The following is a 23,405-nucleotide window of genomic DNA, read 5'->3' on the forward strand; positions in this document are numbered from 1 at the left end:
TACTGCACACTTCGATACCGCTTCTGTGAGTTCCTATTCAAGTAGCTGCAATTTCCTTTAATATAACTAAGCAAAAAACTATTACTAAAGCAAAAAAGCTGAAGTACATCCACAGGATAGGAAATCAGCTTACTGTATGGGAATGTGGCCTAGCAGCAGAAGTAAAGATCTGAAAGACAAAATTCACAAGCTCCTAATCTCAACCATGCTAATACCTCTTACGTGATCTTTTACAACTGTTTTTCCTCTTTGTCTTAGCTCATCCTTTTGCAAAATACATACGGAAATATGACTCTATTCTCACAAGATGCAGAACATAACAGAAGTGCTCTAATCAGTAAAGCACATGGTATGCACATGGTGCAGGATCTACTGATAAAAGGTGGTTCAGAAACATGAAAGATTAGAAGTTGTAATGGAAATGGTGATAAGATTGTGGTATAATGCAAGGCTAAAACCGGGAACTCAAACTTCTGTTTGAGATGTTAAGAGAGTTTTTATCTTTTGCTTTGGATGAGCTTCATGTCTACCAATAACTTTTAGTGTAAATGCCATTTTCCTTGAAGCAGTATACAAAATTCCACTTGACCTGAACATTCAGCTGGCTTCACTTAGTACAAATAGCTGTGCTAAAAGATATAACTGAAAGATCAAGATTTATCTTTTCACTATAGCTATGCAGAATGTAAATGCATAACAACTTTAATCATGAACTAGAGGCAGGCATCTGCCCTTATATTTATTCTTTTGTTATCGACATGAATTGTCAATTCACACAGTGCGACATCATGGCCCATGGTTTGTTACTGTTTGCAGCAGTGGACAGACTGAGGGCCTGGATTTCTCAACAGACATGCAAATGCACACAGGTAAATTAAACTATCTCTTACCCTCACATAAGAGAGCTTTGTTGAGAACTATTAATCATTCATAAGATTTACAGCATTTTGCATTTATTTTTGTGCATCACTCAGAGTTTACAGTAGCTAAGACTTTCAAATAGTAACACAATGATATATCTTTGGGCATTTTTGCTATGCTGGGCATTTTTGCTCTGCTAGTCATTTTTGCTATACTGCTGAGTCAGCATTCCAATACTAAATAAAAATATAGCCATGAAAATAAGTAACAAGACATGCTGTGAAATGTTTAACATTTAATTGCCCATTAGTAAATTACACAGCCTAGAGCTTCCAGAACTCTTCATATGAGATGGAAGTTCTCTGGTTTGCTTTAGGGTTTTCTGATTTCCTTTAGGCTGTAGGCTTCAAAGGGAAAGGTCTATGCCATTCTTGTACAACAGACAGCTGCAAAGAGTAAAAAGCTACTTAAATAACACAGAGTAGAGATTTCATGGCCTTCTTACATTAACCTTAAACACAATGAGCAATTTTCACTAAAATTTTCATGAAGTGATTATATTTAGGATTGTACAATGAAGTCCCCAAGAGTTAAACATCCAAGCTATTTGATTTTTCAATAGATCTCTGACCACTTTGCTACTTTCTGAACACGTGGGTTTTTATTCTCTACAACTTTCTTTAAAGTCATGTATAGTACAATTCCATTCTGTTGGGGAGGAGGCAAAATCAGAATTTTTGCCTTGCCTTTGCATTCAATGACTCTAAAGTAATAAATCCATTTTCAAACTATATTGTAAACAAAACAGAATACCTACTCCAGCTTTCCTCTGGACTTTAGCACTACTACCACGTGTTGCAATTTCTAAGCCTGCCAATCACATTTTAAAAGCTCAACTGAGCAAACTATGAGTTCATAGCATGCTGTGTAGGTTTAAAGTAATGAAGAAAGTAAAAAGCTAAGTGTAAGAGTCAACACAGTACAGGCTTTAAAATAAAAAAAAAAAAACCATGCATAAGCCCCATTCCAGCCAGAGCTGCCATTATCTGAAATCTTCAGAAGGATTACTTTTGCCTCTTAATGCAGAGAAATCTTCTCACATTTTAAAATAATTATAGGTTTAGTTTGTATTTAATCCCTGTGTGTAAGAAAAAAAAAATGGAAAAGAACTTTCTGAAACAACAGTAAATTTTACAATCCTTGTTGAGCTGGCTGCTTCCTTTTCCCTTGGATGCATGAGACTTTTCCCTACAATTCTGTGTTTAGCTTAGCTTCAGGATACTCGTGAGTCACCTTTAGGCACATTACTACAGAAAAGATGCAAAAGCAGATGTGCACTTGTGATGGAATTCCCAGCAGGCTTTATAATTGTACAGTTTTCTGTAGGGCAGACTATTATTCTTTCCCTAACAGAGCACGTGTTTATCCTTTTAGTCTCACTGCGTATTTCTATATGAAAAGCTTGGTACACAGCTTTTACCAGCACTGCAGGAAACACACTGAAGTAAATGTGTAACTTCTTTGCTATTTTAATGGCATACAGTTATACCAACTAAATGCAGTGCCTTTACTGTAAACACTGAATGAAGAATATTTGACCTCTACATAAAATATTTTCAGTAAAGTTGAGAAAAAGATTCCTTCAGAAAATACATTCAGTGTGTGGAACACGAAACACACAAGGAGCAAAAGAGGTGACAAAACCCCATTCTCATGATACCAGATCTCTCAATAGCTGCATTTGCAATGGCATTAAATTATGCTTGAAAACATTCTGTACAGAAATTCTGGCTACTCCAGAAGTTTTCACTTTGTATTAGAGGACAGCAAAAAGATAGAGAAAGCCTGTGAGCATAACAATTTGGACTCACAATTTTCAGGAGAAAGATGGAAAACTGCTGTTGAAGTTCCTACTGGAAAATAGTATGCAACTTTGCCAGAGGGCACAGCCTCACTTTCTGGAACACAAGCAGTACAGTACTCCACAGACTACCGGGTTGGCTTGTTCCACTGGCAAAACTTGTTTTCCAAGCCCAACCTCCTCCCTCACCTACTGTCAGGGAATACTGCTTAAGTGATCTCCTTGCTTCTGTATCTGCATTCCTCCAGTTCCTCAAAGATGCTGTGAAACTGCTTAAGCCACTGGCACAGAATCAGTTCAGAGTAGAGACTATGGTACTACCTAGGAAGCATCAGCTAGTAAATGTCTGGGGTCTGGTGACAGCTGGTGTATCACTTAGATTCGTATGTGCTTTTCCTTCAAGGAAGTGTTCACACTCTGTTTTCGGAGATGAATGTGTATCTTTTTTCTTCCCAGGAAAGATGAAATCCATATGTTCTTGCAAAAACCCCTCTGATACTTCTCTGAAAAGTCACCTGAAAAGCTTTGCTCCGTTCATTCCTTTCAGACCTAGTCCTAACCAGGACTACTACATCACTGATTTGTCCTCATAAGAAAAACAACCTCTTTAAGGTTTCAGCTAGGTTCTTAAGTGAAAAAGCAAACTGACACATTATCTTAGGGTCTTCTGGGTCACCATCAGTAACTACTCCAGGACTTTGGTAAAATTTTGTACAAAGATCATAACTTTCAAGCAACTGAGTTAGATCCAAAGAGAGTACGAATTGAGGTAGCTAATTCCCAAGAAACTTCCTATTGCTATTCTTTAATCCTGAAGGCATCAGAACTCTCATATGTATCCTATTTTTTCTCAAATTGCTAAAATTCCACTTCTGCATATGCCAAGAAATGTCCTGGTCTTCATATGGTTTAGCAGCTTGCGGCCTACTTAATAATTAACCTGGAGCAATGGCTAAAGTAGACATTTCTCCGTAGATGATGATGTTCTTCTGCCCAAAAATCCCACAGATTATTAAAACGATGACACAGTGGGACAGTTAAAGAAAGAACAAGAACCAGCCAACAAGTAAATGAAACAGGAGAAACTACAGACTTTAAAGGAGACTTACTTTAAACTACATCCACATAAAATGAAAATCCTGCTCAGCAATATTCAGGAACTGCAGGAATTGATTGTTAATTTTAGAAGTCCCCCTCTGAAAGTGTACATAACTTTTAGCTTAGGATTTGATTTTGAGGTGTCAGTAGAATGGTAATAAAAATTCCAGCTTTGCAAAAGGATTACAAACAGAAACTTTTTAATGAAAGGCAATTTTTTTGGAGATTACTCTTCTCCTTTCAATAAAGATGTAAATATCAGAGAACAAAATACAGCCAAATGGAGTACTAATTAGAAATAATAATACAGCAATGGGAGGCCACATAATCCATCTATGACAAACAGCAAATAATTTTAACATAGCTAAATTCAGCCAAAAAAACCCCCAAAGAAATAGCAAAGGTGACATTTACAAAAATGAGTCAGTTAAGAAGCCCAGGGTAGAACACCAGTAACTCAGCCCTGACCCCAGTTACACTCTGTGTATCATACGAAGTTCAATGGATTTGTTTGTGAATACTTCCTCCCTCCCCCCCTCCCAGGTATTTCAGCAGAGGAGGAATGGCCCTGGACCTGACATACAAGGATTACAGAGGCAGCCATTGTAGTCCTTCACCTGTCAAAAGCCGCTGGGTTGGCTCCTCATCACTGGTAATTTAGCAAGGCAGGTGGAACAGCAGGATACACAGCGGAGACAGAGCTTGTAAGAGACACCCCATCCGTCAGCAGCCAGCACTGCTCCAAACAGTAGTACAGTCATGCTACTCCATAGCTTCTCTGCTTTCTGCCAGGGGATGGTTTTTACTACTCATTGGCCCATAAAGCATAAACATTGGATTAGAGCTACTCTTGCTACCCTTTGTTTCAGCAAGTACAAGCAGGAGTTTGGCACAGCTGACTGCTGTAATCTCATGAAAAATCCAGAACTGCCACCCTGCCTGGAACACAAGACAGGACAGACCCAGATCTGCTCTCCATTACTACAGTGGAGAAAACAAGAACTTTGTCTCTTTGTCCTGGACACACAAGAGGTAATGTGACCAGTCTATTGGCTCTAACTTGTAACTAAATTGTGGCTTGCACGCCAAAGCAGAGAGCCTAATATCCTTCCCAAAAAGTTTACTACTAGTACTTTTGACAAATACAGGTATTTCGGAGATATTCATACAAGAGATTTTTGGTTTGTGGGGCTTTTTTGTGTTTGGGTTTTTTGTTGTAGTTGTATTTTTATTTTTTTTAAAAAAAAACAAAACTTGTTAATTCCCTTCTTTCCTATTTTTTTTTTTTTTCTTTCATTGAATGTTCCCATATTTTTGTATTTTTAGACATGGAGATCGTAAGCATCCAATCTACTTTCTCAGTATTAGTCTATCCATATTCATCTTACCTCCTCTTGCAGCTTCCCTAGATGGAAGTCATCTTTCCTTCCCTTTCTAAAGACCACAGAAAACCATAGTTCAAATCCTTGCGCTGAGAATGGCATTAAGCAGAATTCAAATGAAACCTCCCACACCTCAGGGACAGCATCTTACCTGGGGCCAGACTAGAATATGGCAGCAGTAAGTGTGAAGCTGCTCTGTGGTGTATAAAACACAAGAAGAGAGGAAACCAGACACACCAGCAGACACAATTACTCTTTCACTTTGTGTTTATACTACTTAATTGGAGAGATGGGACACCTGGTTCCACGACAGTCTACTGATCTATCTGGAAGCAGGCAGCAGCTACAATTACCGTGTCCCAGAACATGCTGTAGCATTCAACTGCTCTGCGGCTTCAAACCCCTCCAGCCAGAGGAGGAAAAGAATATGGCTTCTCACATCCTAAATCAGTGCACAAACAGTTGGCTTATTGAATGCAATCCTTCTCCTCTGGCATCTTTCTCAACCTTACTCTTCGTTTCCTTTGCTTTTCTTAGAAGAACTCTAGTATAAAAACCACTCTGCTGCACAGCTCAGTACAACCTCACTTTGTCTCCCAGATCATCCCGAGCAAATTACCTTTTCCTGCAATTTCATTGCTAAGCAACAAACAACACTCAAAAGAGAAACAAAGTTCCTTCCCAAAGTTTGGCATCCCCACCCTGATGAAGAGCTGTAATTTATCACACCTATTTAAATAATCTGAGTGCTACAGTCAGAGCAGTAGTACAAGGAAGCTTCAGTATTCTGCTGGAGTCAGAGGTGACTACTAGTGAGACTGATCTGGGTTTAAACAATCATTAAGTTTGTACGCTTTCATATGGGAGGCGTCAGAGAAATCTAAAATGGGTGTCTTGACATACATTTGGTATGAATTATGAAATGTATTAAATTCACATTCTTCCATAAGGTAGGAAAGACCCAATTAGTCTCTTCCACCTGAGGGCTCTAATGTAACAGCATATGAATCTTACAACAGAGTGCTACAAAGACATCACAAGCTTTCATAGCATTCCCTAATCTCCCATGGATTTGTTAAAATCTGTACTCCACACTAACTATGCACTGGGTATGGGGTCTGTTCCCCTGAGGGAGCTGAAAAACAAGAAAGTCCACTTCTTGACAGAAGGATGTGGAAAAAATGATGGAGACTGACAGGCTTCTTTCGCCCTGATCTCCTCATAGAGGTTGCACCTTCTTCTGTAGTGATCTACTGACTCCAACACAATCTCCCAGCCTGTTAGCTTTCATAAATATAGCCACAGTTTACTTCCACTTGCAACTCATCAGTAGCAAGGCTTATGAGAAGGAGACCTAACAAAGAATGCCCTTATGAATTCAATTAATTATTAATTCAGTAAAAACATTAATTCCTCATGCCATTTGCCAGTAGGACCATATAAGCTATTTAACTTGAATGCAAAACTTTCCATGAAGGCCATGTTGTTTCTTTGCTAGTCCTTCTACCAAGCAGTTTCAAGGTAACAGCCACTGTCAGTATTTAGCTACAACTACCGCACAGATGTTCCTTACTCTTTTCAGAATGCAGCACCTGAATTCAGTACATCATGGATCTTGAGTGCCATGCTTTGCAATGCAGCATAATACACCCATCCTCAATGCCAATACAGAAACTGATACAGGCTAAATTCTGCAGAAGAACTGATACGCACTAATCACCTTGTATACAACCACATTACGGGCTTCAGAAGCAGCTGAATACTAAAGCTCTCCTCCCTTCTTTTACTGTTTTAACTCATGTGGCTCAGATGAGAGTCCAGCCTGATCTTAACCAAAAAATGAAAAACATGCATTGCCATCATAAAATATGCAACCTTTTGTCACCCTTGCTCTGCTTATCCCTAGATCAGGACAAAGCTATCCTAGCTTTCCTGTAATGTGTATCTTGCCAACTCTGTCACAACAGAGAATGATATAAAGAAGCTCTTTCTCAGCATCCTTCTGCTTTCCAAGCGTTAAATGAAATCCACAGGGATGTTTGTGATGGAGGCAAAAATACTTAAAGCTAGACAGTCAGAATAAGACTGACAGTCCTTTTGCATAAAATGCCACTGGATAGCGTTATACAGAGAAGGCTCCAAAAACAAAAATAAAAATACGGGGCAAAGGTCCTAAATAGTCATCTCCTTTCCTTCAACAAACGGAAGCCACTTTACTCTTCATATCTTTCAACACAAAGCAATATCAATTACTTTTTTACTCCATCCTGCTTACAATTCATGATGCAGTATGCCCATATTGCACCAACACAGGATAAGATCGTAGAGCCTACCTGCATGCCAAGAACAGCAAAAACACAATACCTGGGAGAGAAAGCACAGAAAATTACTTCATTTTTATTATTAGAAATGAAACACATATTTGTGCAGATGGCCTCACAAGAAAATCAACCAGAAAAAACTGCTTCAGCAAGATCACTCATGACATCTAACACCAAGACAACTGATGATCACAGATCTGCATAAGATCATAATTACAGAGTTTCCAAGACAGATGCTATTTAATGCACACAACTGTATATTCTTAGTGTTTATGTTGTCAATGAATAATGACCAAATTGCTTCCTCTTACACACTGCTCATGTGGCTTTCTGCATGACTGCTTAAGTTGCATAGGAAGACATAAAGTTGTTAGAAGAGAAACCTGCTGCCAGTCACTGCTATAATCTGCTGAAGCTTCACCCTATTTCAGTCAGACAGTCTATTTCACTGTCCTTTGTTTGCCCGTCCTTCAGGCAGCTTGTGACAGTCCTGTGACAGTCCATGTGTACAGCAATATAAATTGCTTTCAAACAACAATTTGCCTTACTATGTTTATTCCACAAACTCCCTCCATTTTATTATTTTTTCCAAATTCTTAATGAGCTTTACCATTTTATTAAAGGATTTTCTCTAGTGAGTAAGAAGCCAAATAATATAATGAGGATGGAAGGGAACAAGAAGTGGAGTGGGGGTGCTAAAATTAAACACTTTCCCCGCATACTTTATATAGAAAACTAAAAGGCTATGAAACAAGCCTCATGCTCTGTGTAAGGGGAGGTGTGCATTTATTTACACGATCAATGACAAACACTGTCAGCTGAACATAAGGAACAAATCCAGTGTTCCCTGAAATTTCACTTATGCACAAAAGCAACCCTCAGTTGGTACCACCAGCACCAGGGTTCTCTCTTCTGCATTTGACCTTACTGTACTTGGCAAAGAGAGGGCATTTCAGGTGTATAGTTTGTAATAATACAGCGGTTTTTGAACTTCAAGCACTTCCAAACAGGTCTTTGAGATGACCAGGCAGGTTCTGCTTCTTGCTCACCTTTCATTTTAATGACCGTTTCAAAAGCGTTGAAAGATTTATTGTGCAGGTGCAGAGTAAATTAGGGAGGAAAAACGCACCTTGCCAGAAATCCGTGCACTCGAGGAAATATTTGAGCAAGTGCTGGACGTACTATATTGGTCTGGATTTATACTTGTACAAGTTCTTATTTATATTAAGTAGGAAACAAGTAAAGCTAAAGGCCACTACATGAAACATGTATTTTATTAAATGGGGCCCAACACAAAGAGTATTGGATACAGAAGGAAATGCACCATTTGATGCCTGGCCTGTTACATCAATGATAACTAGATGAACTTCAGTTTCTGGAATTCACAGAAATAATGGCAACACATGCATTTCAGCCCTCTGTGCTTCCTTAATGTGTGCTATTTGAGTTTTCTAACAGGCATTCAATTTGGACAATGGTACCTTGTGTTTTCAGTATTTTCCTTGTAGGGCCTCAGTGATCAAATCAGCTAAACATGCAGGGCCAGATTATGCCTTGCCCTTAACCAGATGTGCAATGGGAAAGAGAGATATTTGCCTGAACTGTACTACTGAATCCAAACACCCTGTATCTGGGTCTGAGCAGGCAGTACTAAAATGCTGCCAACTCAGTTCCAATCCCACTGTCCTGATCATGAAGGTTTTTTGATTGATTCATCTCTGAAATCAATATTGCCAGATCTAAAAATAATAAACTGCAGGGATTGTGGATTAGATTTTTTTTTTTTAAATGTGGGTTATTGTTTTATAGAAAAATTAATTCTAATGCAAAATAAGCTCCTGGACAAAATAATTTACGTTTTGTAGTACCAGACAGTGTAATTGATTATGAATGGAAACAGGTACCATAAGGTCAGCATGGCATCTGAAGCTTAAAGTGTTTTATAGTTTTACCGAAAGAAAAAGAAAATGAAGAAAAAAAATTAAGTGCTGATGTACTATCACAATTCTATGCTTTTCCTACCAATAGTGTTACTACTATGTATTGATTAATGCTTAGGAATTTATTCACTGAAAGCATGCAGTTTTCACAAGCATGTCACTTTCTCTCTTCTTGTAAACTTTAACTCTAGTTATTAAGATGGGGGATAGGAGGCGATCCAGGGACACACACAACCCTATTTTACTTTAAAAAGAAAAAAAAAAAAAAAACCAAACCCCACAACAACCTCCTTATAACAACCAGACAACCTGATCTGTACACTCAATGACAACTATTTTTAGGACAAGCATTGCCTGTTTGAAATCAGTCAGGAAGCACCAAAATAAGATCAAGCAAGTTAATTATTAAGTCTCATTATTGATATCAGCTGATTATATTTCCCATAATAGAAATAGTCCCCTGTTCACTTGGGGGCAGTGGAAAAAAAGGAAAAAAAAAAAAAAGCACTGCATTTTTTAGTATCAATGTACTGCCAAGATTCAAAGCCCTCTGGGTGCACTACTTTTAGGGTGATTCTTTTAAAGCTTTTCTTATTCGACAAGCCTTTGCTATTTATTTCAGCGAGCCACATTCAAATCACCTCAGCCAGCTTCCCAGCATAAATGCCTTCACTTATCCTTTACAAGAAGGTTGGTCACTACAATCTTATGTGACATGAGGCTGCTGTAAAAATCATAGCATCAACTAGGTTGGAAAAGATGTCTAACCGTTACCCCAGGACTACCAAGTCCACCACTAAACCGTGTCACGAAGGGCCTCATCTGCACATTGGCCAAACGAATGTTTTGAGCTTTTTGCAATACCAGTGAAAATTGTATTTGAAAACAAGCAAGCATTATCTTTTAATCTTTGACGTGCAAATATTCAACCAAAATTGACAGTACAATATGAAACTGAAATATAAACTTCATTATCACACCCAGGTCAGCAGTGTGTCCCCCAGATGAGGCTGAAAGAAACACAAAAGGAGACCAAGAGCTTGAGAAGACACCCCTAAAAGCATTTAGAAGTTCAAAGAAAGAGATGGGCATTTTCAAAAGCACCAACATTTTCGGGGGGAGAGGGGGTGAAGCTGGCAACCTGGCTCTTAAAACTGAACAATGTGGGTTTAAAATGCGGGTGATGCACCTTACATAAAATGCTCCCCGCACACAACGGAGTTGGGGAAGTAACGTGTACTCCAGCATCCAACCGCCTGCCCCGCACCATCCCCGCGGCCTTCGGGCGCGAGGGGGGCGGCAGGCCCGACCCCTCAGTCACAGGCCCCGCTGCTGAGAAAGGCTGCCCCACACCAGCCCCATCGCCTCCCCGGTGGCCCTGAGGGGGTCTGGGCCTCCCCGGAAGGCCTCCGTTTGCCTGCCGTTCGCTTACCGGTGGTGGAGAGGACGGTGCTGGCGAAGAAGAGTGAGGAGGTGAAGTCCCAGTTCCAGTTGCCCGAGGCGTTGCTGAGCACCGAGACGCCGTAGTTGCTGGCCTCCAGCACCCGCAGCAAGAACTGCTCCAGCTGCTGCTCCGAGAGGCAGGCGTGCTCCTCCAGGAAGCGCTGCTTCAGCTTGCCCAGCTCCTGGCGCAGCAGGTCCTCGTAGGGCAGCTCCACCGAAGAGAACACCACGGCGCCGAACACCAGGTAGAGCAAGTAACCCAGCACCAGCAGAGCGAAGCACCAAGCGGAGCGGTGCTGCTCCACCAGACGCACGCAGGAGCTGCCCGCCAGCGACTGCAGCATCTTACCGAGCCGGGGGCCGGCTGCGCCCTGGGCCGGGGGGTTGAGGGGGACACGGGGGGAGCGCGGCCGATACGGCCACCGGCTGCCCTGTGCCTCTGCGGCCGCCTTGAGGCGCGGAGCGGCGCTGATGTGGCGCTCACGTGGCCGCGCGGCGCAGGTACCCGCGGCTGAGGGACAGCCTGCTGCCGCCAACCGACCGGCCACAACGCCTACGTTAGAACGGCGTTTTCGCTCATCTTTACGTTTCTTGTCACCCAGCCATGCGTGACTGGGCCCAACTAGCGTTCAATGAAGCCGACAGAGACTGCCCCTTAAGACAAAAGTGTCTGGAGACTGCCTTGCCTCGCTGCTCCCTCCTCCGAGAGAAACCCCCGAACAGTAATTCCTTCCACTGATCCTTTTGTTTTTATTTTTCACATTTCTGAAGGTGCTGGGTGAAGCAGAAGAAGGTAACACCACAGACGCAGTGGTGTGATGTATGGGGCTGAATTTCGGATCTGGGATGTAATGCATTTAAGGAGGAATCCTGATGGCAGGCATTAATGTATTCCTTCACGTTCCTCTGGGGCATAACTTCAAAATGAGGCCTGTTTGGGAGGAAAGTTAGAACCAGGTGGCCACCAGAAATCTCATCCAGGCTAAATGAGTCTTTGCGTCTGTGCTGGGCTCCTAGAGATACTTACTTTTAATGATACTTTACTTTTTTTTAGTGCTCAGGGCAGTGTCCACAATGAATTCAAATGCACTGTCCAGCCAGCCCTGTGTGGTCCAAACCAGTGATCTTCTCCAATTCCACTTCAAACGCTTCTTTCTTCATCCATCTCAAACTCTGGCCAGCAATCATACAGTTAACCTGCAGAGAAGTTCCACTACCACATGAAAAAGAGCAGTGAAAATTGTAGCTTCCCAAAGTGGCCCTTAAATTGACTAAAGGCAGCTTCCTTGGGTAAAAGAGAGAGAGGAGATTCCCCAGCCACATCCTGCAGGGCTCTGCCACTTCCCTTTCACTTCTCAGCTGATGGCAACTTGTACAATCACAGAAACAAAGTAGTGGCTTGTAAATTAGAAACTTACTGAGGCTGAGCCAGTGAGTTCGGACACAGTAAATCATATCTCATAACCTACGTTAAGCTGTGAGGTACACTGTAGGGACTATCATGGGAAAAGGACAGAAAAACAAAAGGCACAAAACAATTTTTCATGCTAGAAAATTAAAACCAATGTGTTAACATTTCCTTTCATACAACAGCTACATTAGGCTGTGGGATGGATCTGGCCTGGCAGAACAGCTCATCCAGTCCCTGGCCCATTCCCTGCAGTCAGCTACAGCTGAGTTGTTCCAGGGGCTTAACGCCTCCCCATTCCCCTTGTTTCACGATCAAAATATAAATGTGTTCATGCATGCAAAAAGCAGCTGCTTAAATGCTTGGTCAAATAGCGCGCTTGGGGGATGTGGGAGGTGTGTATGAGACAGGCTGAGCAAGCAGACTCTCAGTGCTGTGCCAAGGGGACATGTGTGTTCTGGCCTACAGATGCACATCTGTCATGTGTGTGCGTGCGCACCTTTTGCATGCACATTCGATCACACATATGAGGAGGGGATACCCTGTCCACTTAGGTATTTTGGTAGGAAGACACTTTTCCCCCATGGCTGAACATCTGAACTGTTGCGAGGTAAGTGGTTCCAAAGTATTTATACATATAAATTGTAGCACTGAACAGAGGTGCAGCACAGTGAAATTAGGGGAGGGGCTTGAAACAACCAGCTGAAGAAAATCCATGCTGTATATCATGAAGTTAATTGACAGGAGGATAGACATAGGCAAAGATGTCATGTCCCCTCAGCACCTTTCATCAGCATCAGTGTACTTCTAAAATGTTTTTTTTGCTATAAACCAGTGATGTGTAGGAAAAAGACAATCTAAATCAATAGCAATGACAATGAATAATGGATACTGTCTGGAAAAAAAAAAAAAAAAAGTAATGCAGGCACACTTTTGAAGGGAGTATTCCAAACAAATGTTTTATTGCATCACACTAAGGCAGCATGCATTTAAGCATCGTTACAGAAAAAGAGGTCAAGGAACCTCAATTGGGTATGCTTGGTTAATTCCATCCAATTACTTAATCACTTGTCCCCTCAAATTCCAAACGACTGAGTACCTCCATCTATAATATAAAAGCCATTAAAAACAATATGTATGATATACGGGGTTCCATTTTGATCAAATGTACTCGGTATGCCAGATAAAATAGGTTTCATAATACTATCTAATTTATGACAACATCTGGTATGTACAGTTACATTCATGATAGGGAATGGGCATATATTTGCTATAAAACAATATTTTCACAACCTTAAAGCCAAATATTTATTTAAAGGTTAGAAAATGTTTGCCTCAGAACACACCTCCCTTCAGTGCTTGATAGGAAACTGTGGCTGGGCAGCTGGACAGTTTTATTTACTGGCCGCCTTCAGTTTTCCGTTTTTATGAATCACTCATTCTCTATTTTTAGAAGTCTTTCACACTTGGAGGTTTGCTGGGCTAGAGAGAAAAGTAGGACTCTGCTGAACGGAACTTGCACTGCTCTTATAACTCGATTTTTCCCCCTCAGGTTTGGAGGCATGAGCCAGGGGAAACAATGGCAGAGCAGTACAGCTGTGTCACCAAAGCGTTCACATTCTTGATTCCAAAGCAAACGTCTGGACAGTGAATTTTAGCCAGCATTGTCTCATTCTACTGTGATCATCCCTCTTAATAAAATGTGAATCCAGTTAATAAAGTGTACCACATCATGCCATCATTCATCTACTAGCTACCTTCAGTGATTACTGGGCTCCTTACTGCTGGAGAGGTCCAGCTGTTAGCAGAGTAAAGAAACCCACTCTTGGTAGCTACTGGTGCTCTCTATTGCACCAAACTCCCCTCTGAACTACAGAAAATGCAAGTACAAGCTGCCTATCTACAAGTGTAGAAAAGAAGACAGACACTAATTCATCCGTGGAACTGAGAGAGTAACCATGTTTATGTGCTGGGGTACTTGAAAAGTGTAAAGGAAGTAACTAGTCTCTCTAACTCTGTTGCCCGGGGAGACAGGACAACTCCCTTATCAAATCACTGGGCTGGCAGCTTCTCTAGTGTAGTCCAGAGGCTGAGAAAATCCTGTCTCATACAAAAGAAATGTAGGCATTTCTCAGAGCTGTGTGAATCACTGACATTTTCTGTTAGGAGAGGTGAAATTGAAATAAAGAAGTTTCGTGTTGTGTTTGTGGCAGCCTATTCTTCACTGAGCTTTTTGGTTAACTGAAAATATTTTATTACTGACACATTTCTAGTGAAATGCTGTAGTGCTCCAAACATGGGAAGACAAGGAGATGGTGGCAGGCTGGAGGAAGATGTCAGCCTGGTGGCAGCAGTGACCAGAGAGGGGGACCACTTTTGTTCAGTGAATAGAAATGACATTAGACAAAAAACAGTAGCTCAAATGAAAAGCAAGAATGGCTCATAACAGTGCCCAGAGACTGGCATATGCTGAGCAGCATATGGCAAAGAGGAGATTTGACGCTGGGACTCTGCTGCTCTGATCACTGAGCTCTAGACCCTGAGTGGAGGATGTGAGGAAACTCCCACGTTTGACACTGTTACTGATATCAAGACTATAAAATGTTTTCATCACCAAAAAGAAAACCAGAAAGTGACTCAAATATACAGAAAGTTTCAAGTTGACTGTAAGTTTGGTTAGTTTTGGTTTTTGGTTGTTTTTTTTTTTTGTTTGTTTTGTTTTTTTCTTGTTTGCTTGTTTGTTGCAAAAAAAGTAGTTTCATGGCAAAATAACAAACATTTTGACATCAGTCTTAGAAGAAAATGTTGCTCCTCTCAAACAAAAGTACAATTTCGCTGAATAACCTTAAGTCCTGAGAAGCAGGGTAAACAAAATCAGTTACTAAGCAATACTTGTCCAGACAAACCTGTTCTGCTCTGTAGCATGAGCTCATGGTACAGTGAACAGAGGAGGAGGAAGTGGTGGTGGGGAGGAGTGGGATGATCCAGGACAGTAAACAGTTATATGCGGAGAACATGAAATAGTATCATAGCTGTGTCACCGTGACAGCTGAATATCAATAGGGAACCGATGTGTCTTTCAGGATTTTTCTTCAAGTTTGGCGTGAGTATAAATTCAGTGGTTATAGCAAGTCTGAAGTCTGAATTATCTGTCCTAAATTATACGTACATGAAGGAAGATAGCCATAAATGTAAGACTCTCTGAATTCACTTGCATTAAAGATCCTGACACATTTAACTGTTCCCGTTAATATTTTTTTAATGAAACTGAGAAGTAGAATCCTTCATAATTTGCTGTATGTGTTAAATGAAGGCTGGACCACCATACATTTCCTGTTTCAGAAGAAAATACATTGTTGTTTCTGAACACTCCATTTGTGAACTTTTGCAGAAGTTAGTATAAGGCAGTCTAGTGGCTCTGATTGAATGTAGTGCCCCCTGTGTGGGCAAGCAGGATGTGGAGTTATGAGAATCACATCCTCACAGACACCAACACAAATGTAGTTAAGCTGAGAAGCAGTCAGATGGGTTGCCATATGCTCTGTTTCTGATGGGTAAGGTGTTCTATTTCAGCTAAAGGGAATCATCTAGATTCGGGTCAAATAATGTGAATGCTATGAAAATCAAAACAACACAGCCTGACTTTATAGAAAAATGTAATCTTTGAAGAGGGGATTCGTTCCCATCTTAATGTAGCAGGAGGATGGAGATGCAGTAGGATTACAGACATATTTAGGTCTTTAAAATTTATGACCAAGCAAACTGGTGACAGTAGAAATATTGCTGTGGAAGAAAGAGTCAGTGAAGTCTGTGTTGGTGCCATTTCCAACATCCTGCCTGGCTGCATTCTACTTGAGATGAGGAGAGAAAGCTTGAGATTTAGTGGCTTTCTCAAAAAATCATTTTATGCTATTAACTTAATGGTGCAACACTGTCCACAGAGGTTAAGACCACTGATCTGTGGTAGCAAAAGAATGAATGTGTCTGGTTTGAGGGCTATATTTAGGGGAATGTTTACATCATGGAGTAGTAGTATTTAAAATGAAGAAAGATTATATGCATGGTCAGGCACAATTTCTTTCTCGAGTGAGTCATGCCTTGTTCAGCATAAATGTAATTTTCCTTAGAGCTGCAGTAGGTATTCATATGTAACCAACAATCTCAATGTCTGAGTGGAATAACTGATAGATAACTGTTTTAATAGGATAAGAATTGTATGCCATGGAAAAAGTAATTTTATGTACACTTGCCATCAGGTTTACCCAATGGCATTGCCCGAAATGAAAAGGAACTTGGTCACTCTCAGAGGTACATGTGCAGTGAGGATGAGAGCTGCATATATGTGCATAAATACAGTCGTATATACATATATGTTTTTATATAATTATGTATATAGTGTGCTTCCTCAAACTTTTCTTTGTTACATTCTAAGTTGTGCCATATCTTTGTAGAAATGTAATTACCCGTGATTTGTAGGATTGCGTTAATGCTGAAGGAATGTAATAGCTGAGAGCATACAGGATGTCAACATGACCTTATTAGAGTGTTACATTAAATAAAATTCAGTGTTTTAAATAAAATGACCTTGCCTTCCTAAATCCTGTGGCATTCAGCCATCAGAATCACTCCTTTTAACCTCTTGTTCAAGATGCTGAAAAAAGGAAGACCAGCTAAGATACTTAATAATTTGTACTGAAAATAAGAGTTCACAAGATACTTTGTATCCCTTCCTTCCACCCTGTAGAATTTTTACTACCTCTTCACCCTTCTTGACAGCCTGGTGTTAGAGATGGTTATGGAGAGAGAGAAAAGAATGCAGTAGCTGAGGTGGACCCAAACAGCTGCAGGTGTCCAAGCCTCCTTCCTGATCTTGCCACCTCTGGGACCACTCTTGGTTTTGTCTCAGAGCGTTGTGCTGCTTCTTGGGCACTCAGGAAATGATAGTGCCAGCAAAGCCCACCAGCTTTCTCTGGGTCACTTTCAAAACAAACAGCCCCAGAAAGGGCTACACACTGAATGGCATCTCTGTATTTACTTTTTTCATTAGTTAGGCAGTATTTGTGTGATACCTAGTTTTGGTGAATTGAGGTCCAGCCCCAGTCTCTTAGTTTGATGCTGCTATTGGGGATTGCTGGTAGGTCCTTTTGCCTGTTTTAATTCAGTCTGCATTGCCTTAGAATTTGTGTACTCATAGAATCAATTTTATGCAACAGGCTGGGTTGGACTTGTGTTACAGTGGGGTATGTATATGTAAACCAGCAGTGGTGACGTTTTCACTGACAGCTAACACACCCTTTTGCCTATTCATGGAAAGGTCACATTAACTTGACAAAACAGTTTTCAGCTTCAGCTCCCTTTGCCTCTATTTTGCCAACTCCAGTGTGTGTATGCAGTGCAGCACTGCTTGCCAAGGCCTTCCTGACCTGTGTAATCAGTTCAGACTGAACAGTGTGTGTGTGCACTTGGACTTCATGCATTTGAGTCAGTGTGCTGGAGCCTGGTCCTGACACTGACTGCTCTTTTACTTTGCATTGGACAGTTGGGCTCAGATGGCTGGTGATGTTTTTGAAGCTGTTGCCATTTGTAACAGTGAACTTCCGGATGCCGGAGACCATCCTGGCCCATATGAGACCGTGTGGCAGCTGCACATCACATCCAGGCAAGTTACTTTGCTACAACAGGAAAGTCTGGTGCTGGATGTGGCTGCCTGTGTGTGGATCATACAGGTGTTACAAGGCAGGTTCTTAGGGTGACTTTCAGATGCTGCCTAGATGCAGCCCAAGAAGTAAGGGAACCTGGAAGAAGCAGGGTTGCAGCTCTGGGAAAGAATCTCTCCTTCCTGCTGCAGCCATAGCTGATAGCTAGGATGTACGGCAACTTTGTTTTTCAGGTCTATAGACTCCTAAAGAATTTAAATTCTAAAAAGAGACCCATCTTACAGATCGTTAGATCATCGCCAGTCTCTAATACATACAACAGAGATCCTTGGCTATGCCTGAAAAAAACCCTTGCATCTGACCTTTGATATTTCCTGTGCTGGATGGATCCTACAGTTTGAAGGAGTTTAATGTTATCGTGGGTTCAGCAGTAGCAGTCTCCTTTTTTTCTCCTAAGAAGGAGAAAAAATGAGTGCTACTGCTGAACCCAGGACAAATGTTCATCTGTACTCTGCACAAGCTCCAGTAATTTCCTACAACTGTTCTTGTGGGATGGAGAAGCCAGGGAACCCTCTTCCCTGGGCACACGCTTTATAGCTAGCACATGGTGGGAGTGAGCCTTGAAACAGGCACACTTCCTTCATCATTCCTGCAGAACAAATGCATCTCTTTCTGTGGCCAGTCCTGATAGCTCTGAGGCCTAATACCTCTTCACTGGAAGCGCAGCACAAACCCTATACATATATAGTGTGTACACACACACATATAAACACGCACATGTATGTATTTATACCCTATAAAAACATTGTACCAGAAACCCTTACCCATGGTGTTTATTCATCATTGCTGAAGGCCCACAATACTGCAATGAAGTAAGCAGGAGTTGCTATTCGTAGACGAGGAAACAAGCAAAACCATCTAATTTGTGATACCCCCACCTAGCCATGCTACTTGGGCAGGTTCATTTTCCATGCAACCCTTCTGCCTCAGCAGAGTTAAATTTTAAGAAGTCCAGTTCATTGCCTCACTGAACCAACGTCTGGAACAGCCCATGGGTACCCTTGCCACATGCACATGCTGTAATGATACCAAAGCCTGCTTCAGTGACCTGAATATTTTGAAAATTTAGTCCTTTATTTTTATCTGCTTAGAGGGAATACAAGCTGCAGTGTCCTACTTTTTGTCAACTGTGTCATCTGACTCATCAATCATAACTGAATTTGAATCCTGCTATCACCCACTGACTTTCAATCAACCTAACAAACGTATCAGAAGTACAAAAGGACAGTTTTGTCACTTGGCCCAAGATACCTTTGGAAATCTTGAGTCATGTGGGATATTTTAAGAAACTTACAATTTCAGCAAGGCCAAATTCTACACCTTCCCCGAAACGATACACCTAGATAGAAAACATTACAGGACAAGAGAAAACATTCTGTGAAGTAAGACAACTTTACTGTGAGTTTTTACGCTACTGTGTTGATTAATTTTTAATATTAATTTTAATATAATACAATACTATTATTGTTTCACCCACTTCTGACAGAGTGCATTGTGCACTCTTGTAATGTTTACCAGATGTTCATGAGGGCATGTGTGCTGAGAACCAAATACAAAAAATATCTGGCTGCAGTCTGTTAAAGAAATGGCTTAAAACATAGGTCTATCAGGAAAAGCCTCAGTTAAAAATCTAACAGGTTTTTTTGCCCCGTACTTTGAGAAATGCATGAAGCGAGTAAAAACAGCAACACACCCTCCACCACCCTCACCACCAAAATCGAGGGGTTTTTTTGCTGTTATGGCAATAACCAATGCTCAGGATCATTGTGTCCCGAAAAGAAGGAAATGGGGCAAGAAGGCCAGGAGGCCTCCACGGGTTGATAAGCAGTTGCTAAGAATACTCAGATGGAAAAAAAGAAGCTTACAGAAGGTGAAAGTGAGGACAGGTGGCCTGGGAAGAATACAGGGATATTGTCCAGGAAACTAGGGATCAGGTCAGGAAAGCTAAGTGCCACTTAGAATTTAGTCTGGCAAGGGATGCGAAAGATAACAGGAAGGGCTTCTATAGGTATGTCTCTAACAAAAGATAGACCAGGGATAATGTGGGCCCTCTCCGGAAGCTATTAGGAGAACTGGCTGACCTTGATTTGGAGGCTGAGGTTCTCAATGACTCAATGTAGCTGTGCTGCTCAAGTCCTGGAAAGCAAATGCAGGGGCTGTGAGAATGAAGACCTTAGGCCCACAGTAGGAGACGGTCATCTTGAATGTGCACAAGTCCATGGGACCTGATGAAATCCACCCATGGGTCCTGAAGGAGCTGGCGAATGAAGTTGCTAAGCCACTGGCCATCATATTTGAAAAATCATGGCAGTCAGGTGAAGTTCCCGACTACTGGAAAAAGGCAAATATAACCCCCATTTTCAAGAAGGGGAAAATGGATGACCCGGGGAATTACAGACCAGTCAGTCTCACCTCTGTGCCTGGCAAAATCTTGGAGCAGATCCTCCTGGAAGGCATGCTAAGGCACATGAAAAACAAGGAGGTGGTTGGTGACAGCCAGCATGGCTTCACTAAGGGCAATTCCTGTCTGTGTGAGTCCCTGCTCATCTTAGCAGTATTGCTGGCTCCTGGGCAAGGCCTGGCGAAGGCTTGAAGCTCCCTCTGTGGCTCTCACCACTCAGAACTGAGGCTCCTGGGTGCTGCATTTCCCTTTGCTCCAGTGTTGAAGGCTCCTCTCTGGAGCAAGAAAGAGCAGTTGCTTTCAGTTTAAATATAAATGGATGAAAAATCCTTCTAGTGTGAAGTTCTTAATTTCCAGGATAACACGTTTTGCAGAACTGGCCCTTAGTGACTTACTGTGATGTCCAGGTTGTGATAGAAATATGAAACATACCCCAGGGACACCCCAGCTGCAGGCAAGCAGCCTTCTCTCATATGTGGCCCATGTAGGACTTTCCACAGGCAAGGGGATGACAGACCTGAAATTATACATCACACAGCATTACACAGAAGGACCTGTAACAGCTTAGGAAAGCCAAGTGGCTTGTGGTTAGTTCTCTAAACCAATTAAGAAACTTGAAGGTGGGCACTCCAGAATTTTTAGCCAGCGGCTCTGTCTGCTTAGACATTCCCATTCATATTTTGTGATAGATAGATAGACATTATCTTAGGAGAACAAAATGTACTATTACCACAGCATTGCATAAATCCTGCCTGTCTTCTGGGAAGTTCAGATTGAAAGAAAATCTGAATGTAACCATCCTAAAAGCATTAAATATTTATGAAAATATATATCACAGCATTTTATGTGCAATTGTGCAATATACTTTCATAAGGTTGCTCCCAGGGTACTTCTTTTGTATCTTAAGTTGTTGACAAATGGCACGATGCCTTGCAGCAGGAAAATAACTCTCCTCTAGCCCTCAAATGAGCTTCCTAAGATGTATTTCTTCTGCTTGATATTAAAGCAGAAAACTGAATTTTCACTTCATCATTTTATATTGAAATGGTTTTGGTTATGAAAGTAGAATAATCAAGAAAACTATTTTAAATATAGCTTCACTAAACTACAGAGGAAATTACATTATCTGCTGAGTTTGAAAATCTGTCTGTAATTAGACTTAAATGTCACTCCTTCCAGTGCGTTTTAGCATTTCTGCAGACTATAGTCCTTATGTAGTGTATAGCTTCAGTGTAGTCTTCTTGTGAAAATTATGACCCTCTGGCATGCTTTCAGGAGAGTATGTGTTTATATTAGCTATTAAACATAATATAATAGTTGATGTAGCTGTTGCCTAGTTTCCTCTTGTTCCTGTAGCATAATCTGTCTCATTTGCTTTTCTGTATGTATGCTGCATACTGTAAATTTGGGAGGAAAATGATTCATCTGTAGCTAAGGATAGTACAGAATTTTACTGTGTCTCTATTTCATATTTTACAAAAGATGCTTGTATATATGAAGTGCTATTTACTCCATATAAACAGCAGTGGAATTTCAGCAATTGTAATTTTTCTTTTGCTCTGTGGTCTTACCATAGAAAGGAAGAAAGTAAGAAAAAAGATCATTAGTATAAAAGATATTTACATGGTTGTGCTTTTGCAGGAAAGATGCTAATTCACCAGATGCTGGGTTGGGTTTTTTTGTTTCATTGTCTGTAATATCACAATAACACCATCACTGTACAAGGTTCGGTTTTCTACTTGAGCGCTTGTGATAGCTGTCTCCAAATTGAGGCTTGTTTTTTGTAAGAGAAACTGAAAAGTAAAACGTGAATCTTAAAGAAGCTGTTGACATCATGCTGATATTTCATCTAGTTAGTAAGACATTGCTGTGCTTTAATGCCCTCTGGGTACACCTACAACATGCAGTGTGTGAACAGGGTGGAGAGATGAGGAGGAGAGAGACATGAAGGAGCTGTTGTATCCCCTGGCAACTTCAGCTCTCCCACCATGTCTCCTGGTGATGTGCACTTCCATAGTAACAGCCACAGTGCTGGGAAGCCTCCATGATCCTTTCTTCCTCTTCTTCCAGTCCACTTCTAACATTTGATTAGCTCAGATATGGCCACTAATTTGCTCTCTGGGTAGTGACAGGGCATGAAGGCAGTGGGCAGTACAGAGGCACAAGGTCAGATCATTACCCAGACTTGATTTGAGTAAACAAAATCAACATAGATGGTTTATCCCACCTGTATCTTAGATGTGGGTGCCCCATCACTGAGAAGAGCAGAGCTGCACCCCCTCTCCACCGTATACTGTTCATTTTTAGGGATTCAGCCACTGCTAGATTTACGTTTAAACCAACTGAAACATAATGCAGTGGAAATATTTTCCCTTCAGGACATCTGTTTTTTCAGAAAAAAATAGTTCCCCTTGTTAGTCAGGAATGAAGTGTAAAAATCACACCTCAGCCCAAATGAATTCTGTCTGTACTTGAAACTTTAACCTAATTAAACTGTTAACTTCAAACTCTGGTATAAAGAGAAAAAGATAATATCCTTTACATAAGGTAGGTGAGGCAGCATCTCCCATTTTAGCACATTTTGTACCATATAATGGTGAGTTTAGATATTTCAAATCTAATTAGGACATATACAGTGGACTTTCATGACAATTGTCATGTAAGTAGAGCTATAATTTCCAGCACAAGGAGCTCAGGTGACCTGGCCTGCCTGTCCCTGCTGGCTTCCAGACAATGAAACAACGAAATTTCTTTTATCAAGAGCTCCTGGCTCCAAAGACCTGTCACTGCAAACAGTAGTGGGAGCAAATCATATGTCAATCTAAAAAATCAATTGAAGAACAAATTGAACTATAATAGTGTGTCTGTCTGGTTGTTTAAAAATAGATGAGCAAAGAACATGCAAAGGACAGGAAGCAGCCAAAAGAGAGATCACTCAAAGGTGGAAAAGTTGAAAAGAACCTTTTCCTTCTG

General features: G+C 41.1%; 1 protein-coding gene across 1 annotated transcript in view; it reads right to left on the reverse strand.

The window, feature by feature from the left end:
- Positions 1-11,250, reverse strand: part of KCNK1 (potassium two pore domain channel subfamily K member 1) — a gene marked incomplete at its 5' end in the record, with an annotated part of 32,003 nt that extends 20,753 nt beyond the window's left edge. Inside the window, one exon of the mRNA XM_080616887.1 lies at positions 10,896-11,250. Within this exon, the coding sequence (XP_080473013.1) occupies positions 10,896-11,250 (355 nt within the window). The remainder of the gene's footprint in view (positions 1-10,895) is intronic.
- Between the last annotated feature and the right edge of the window lie 12,155 nt (positions 11,251-23,405).

This window comes from Psittacula echo, assembly GCF_963264785.1.
Source record: "Psittacula echo genome assembly, chromosome: 4".
Classification (NCBI taxonomy): domain Eukaryota; kingdom Metazoa; phylum Chordata; class Aves; order Psittaciformes; family Psittacidae; genus Psittacula; species Psittacula echo.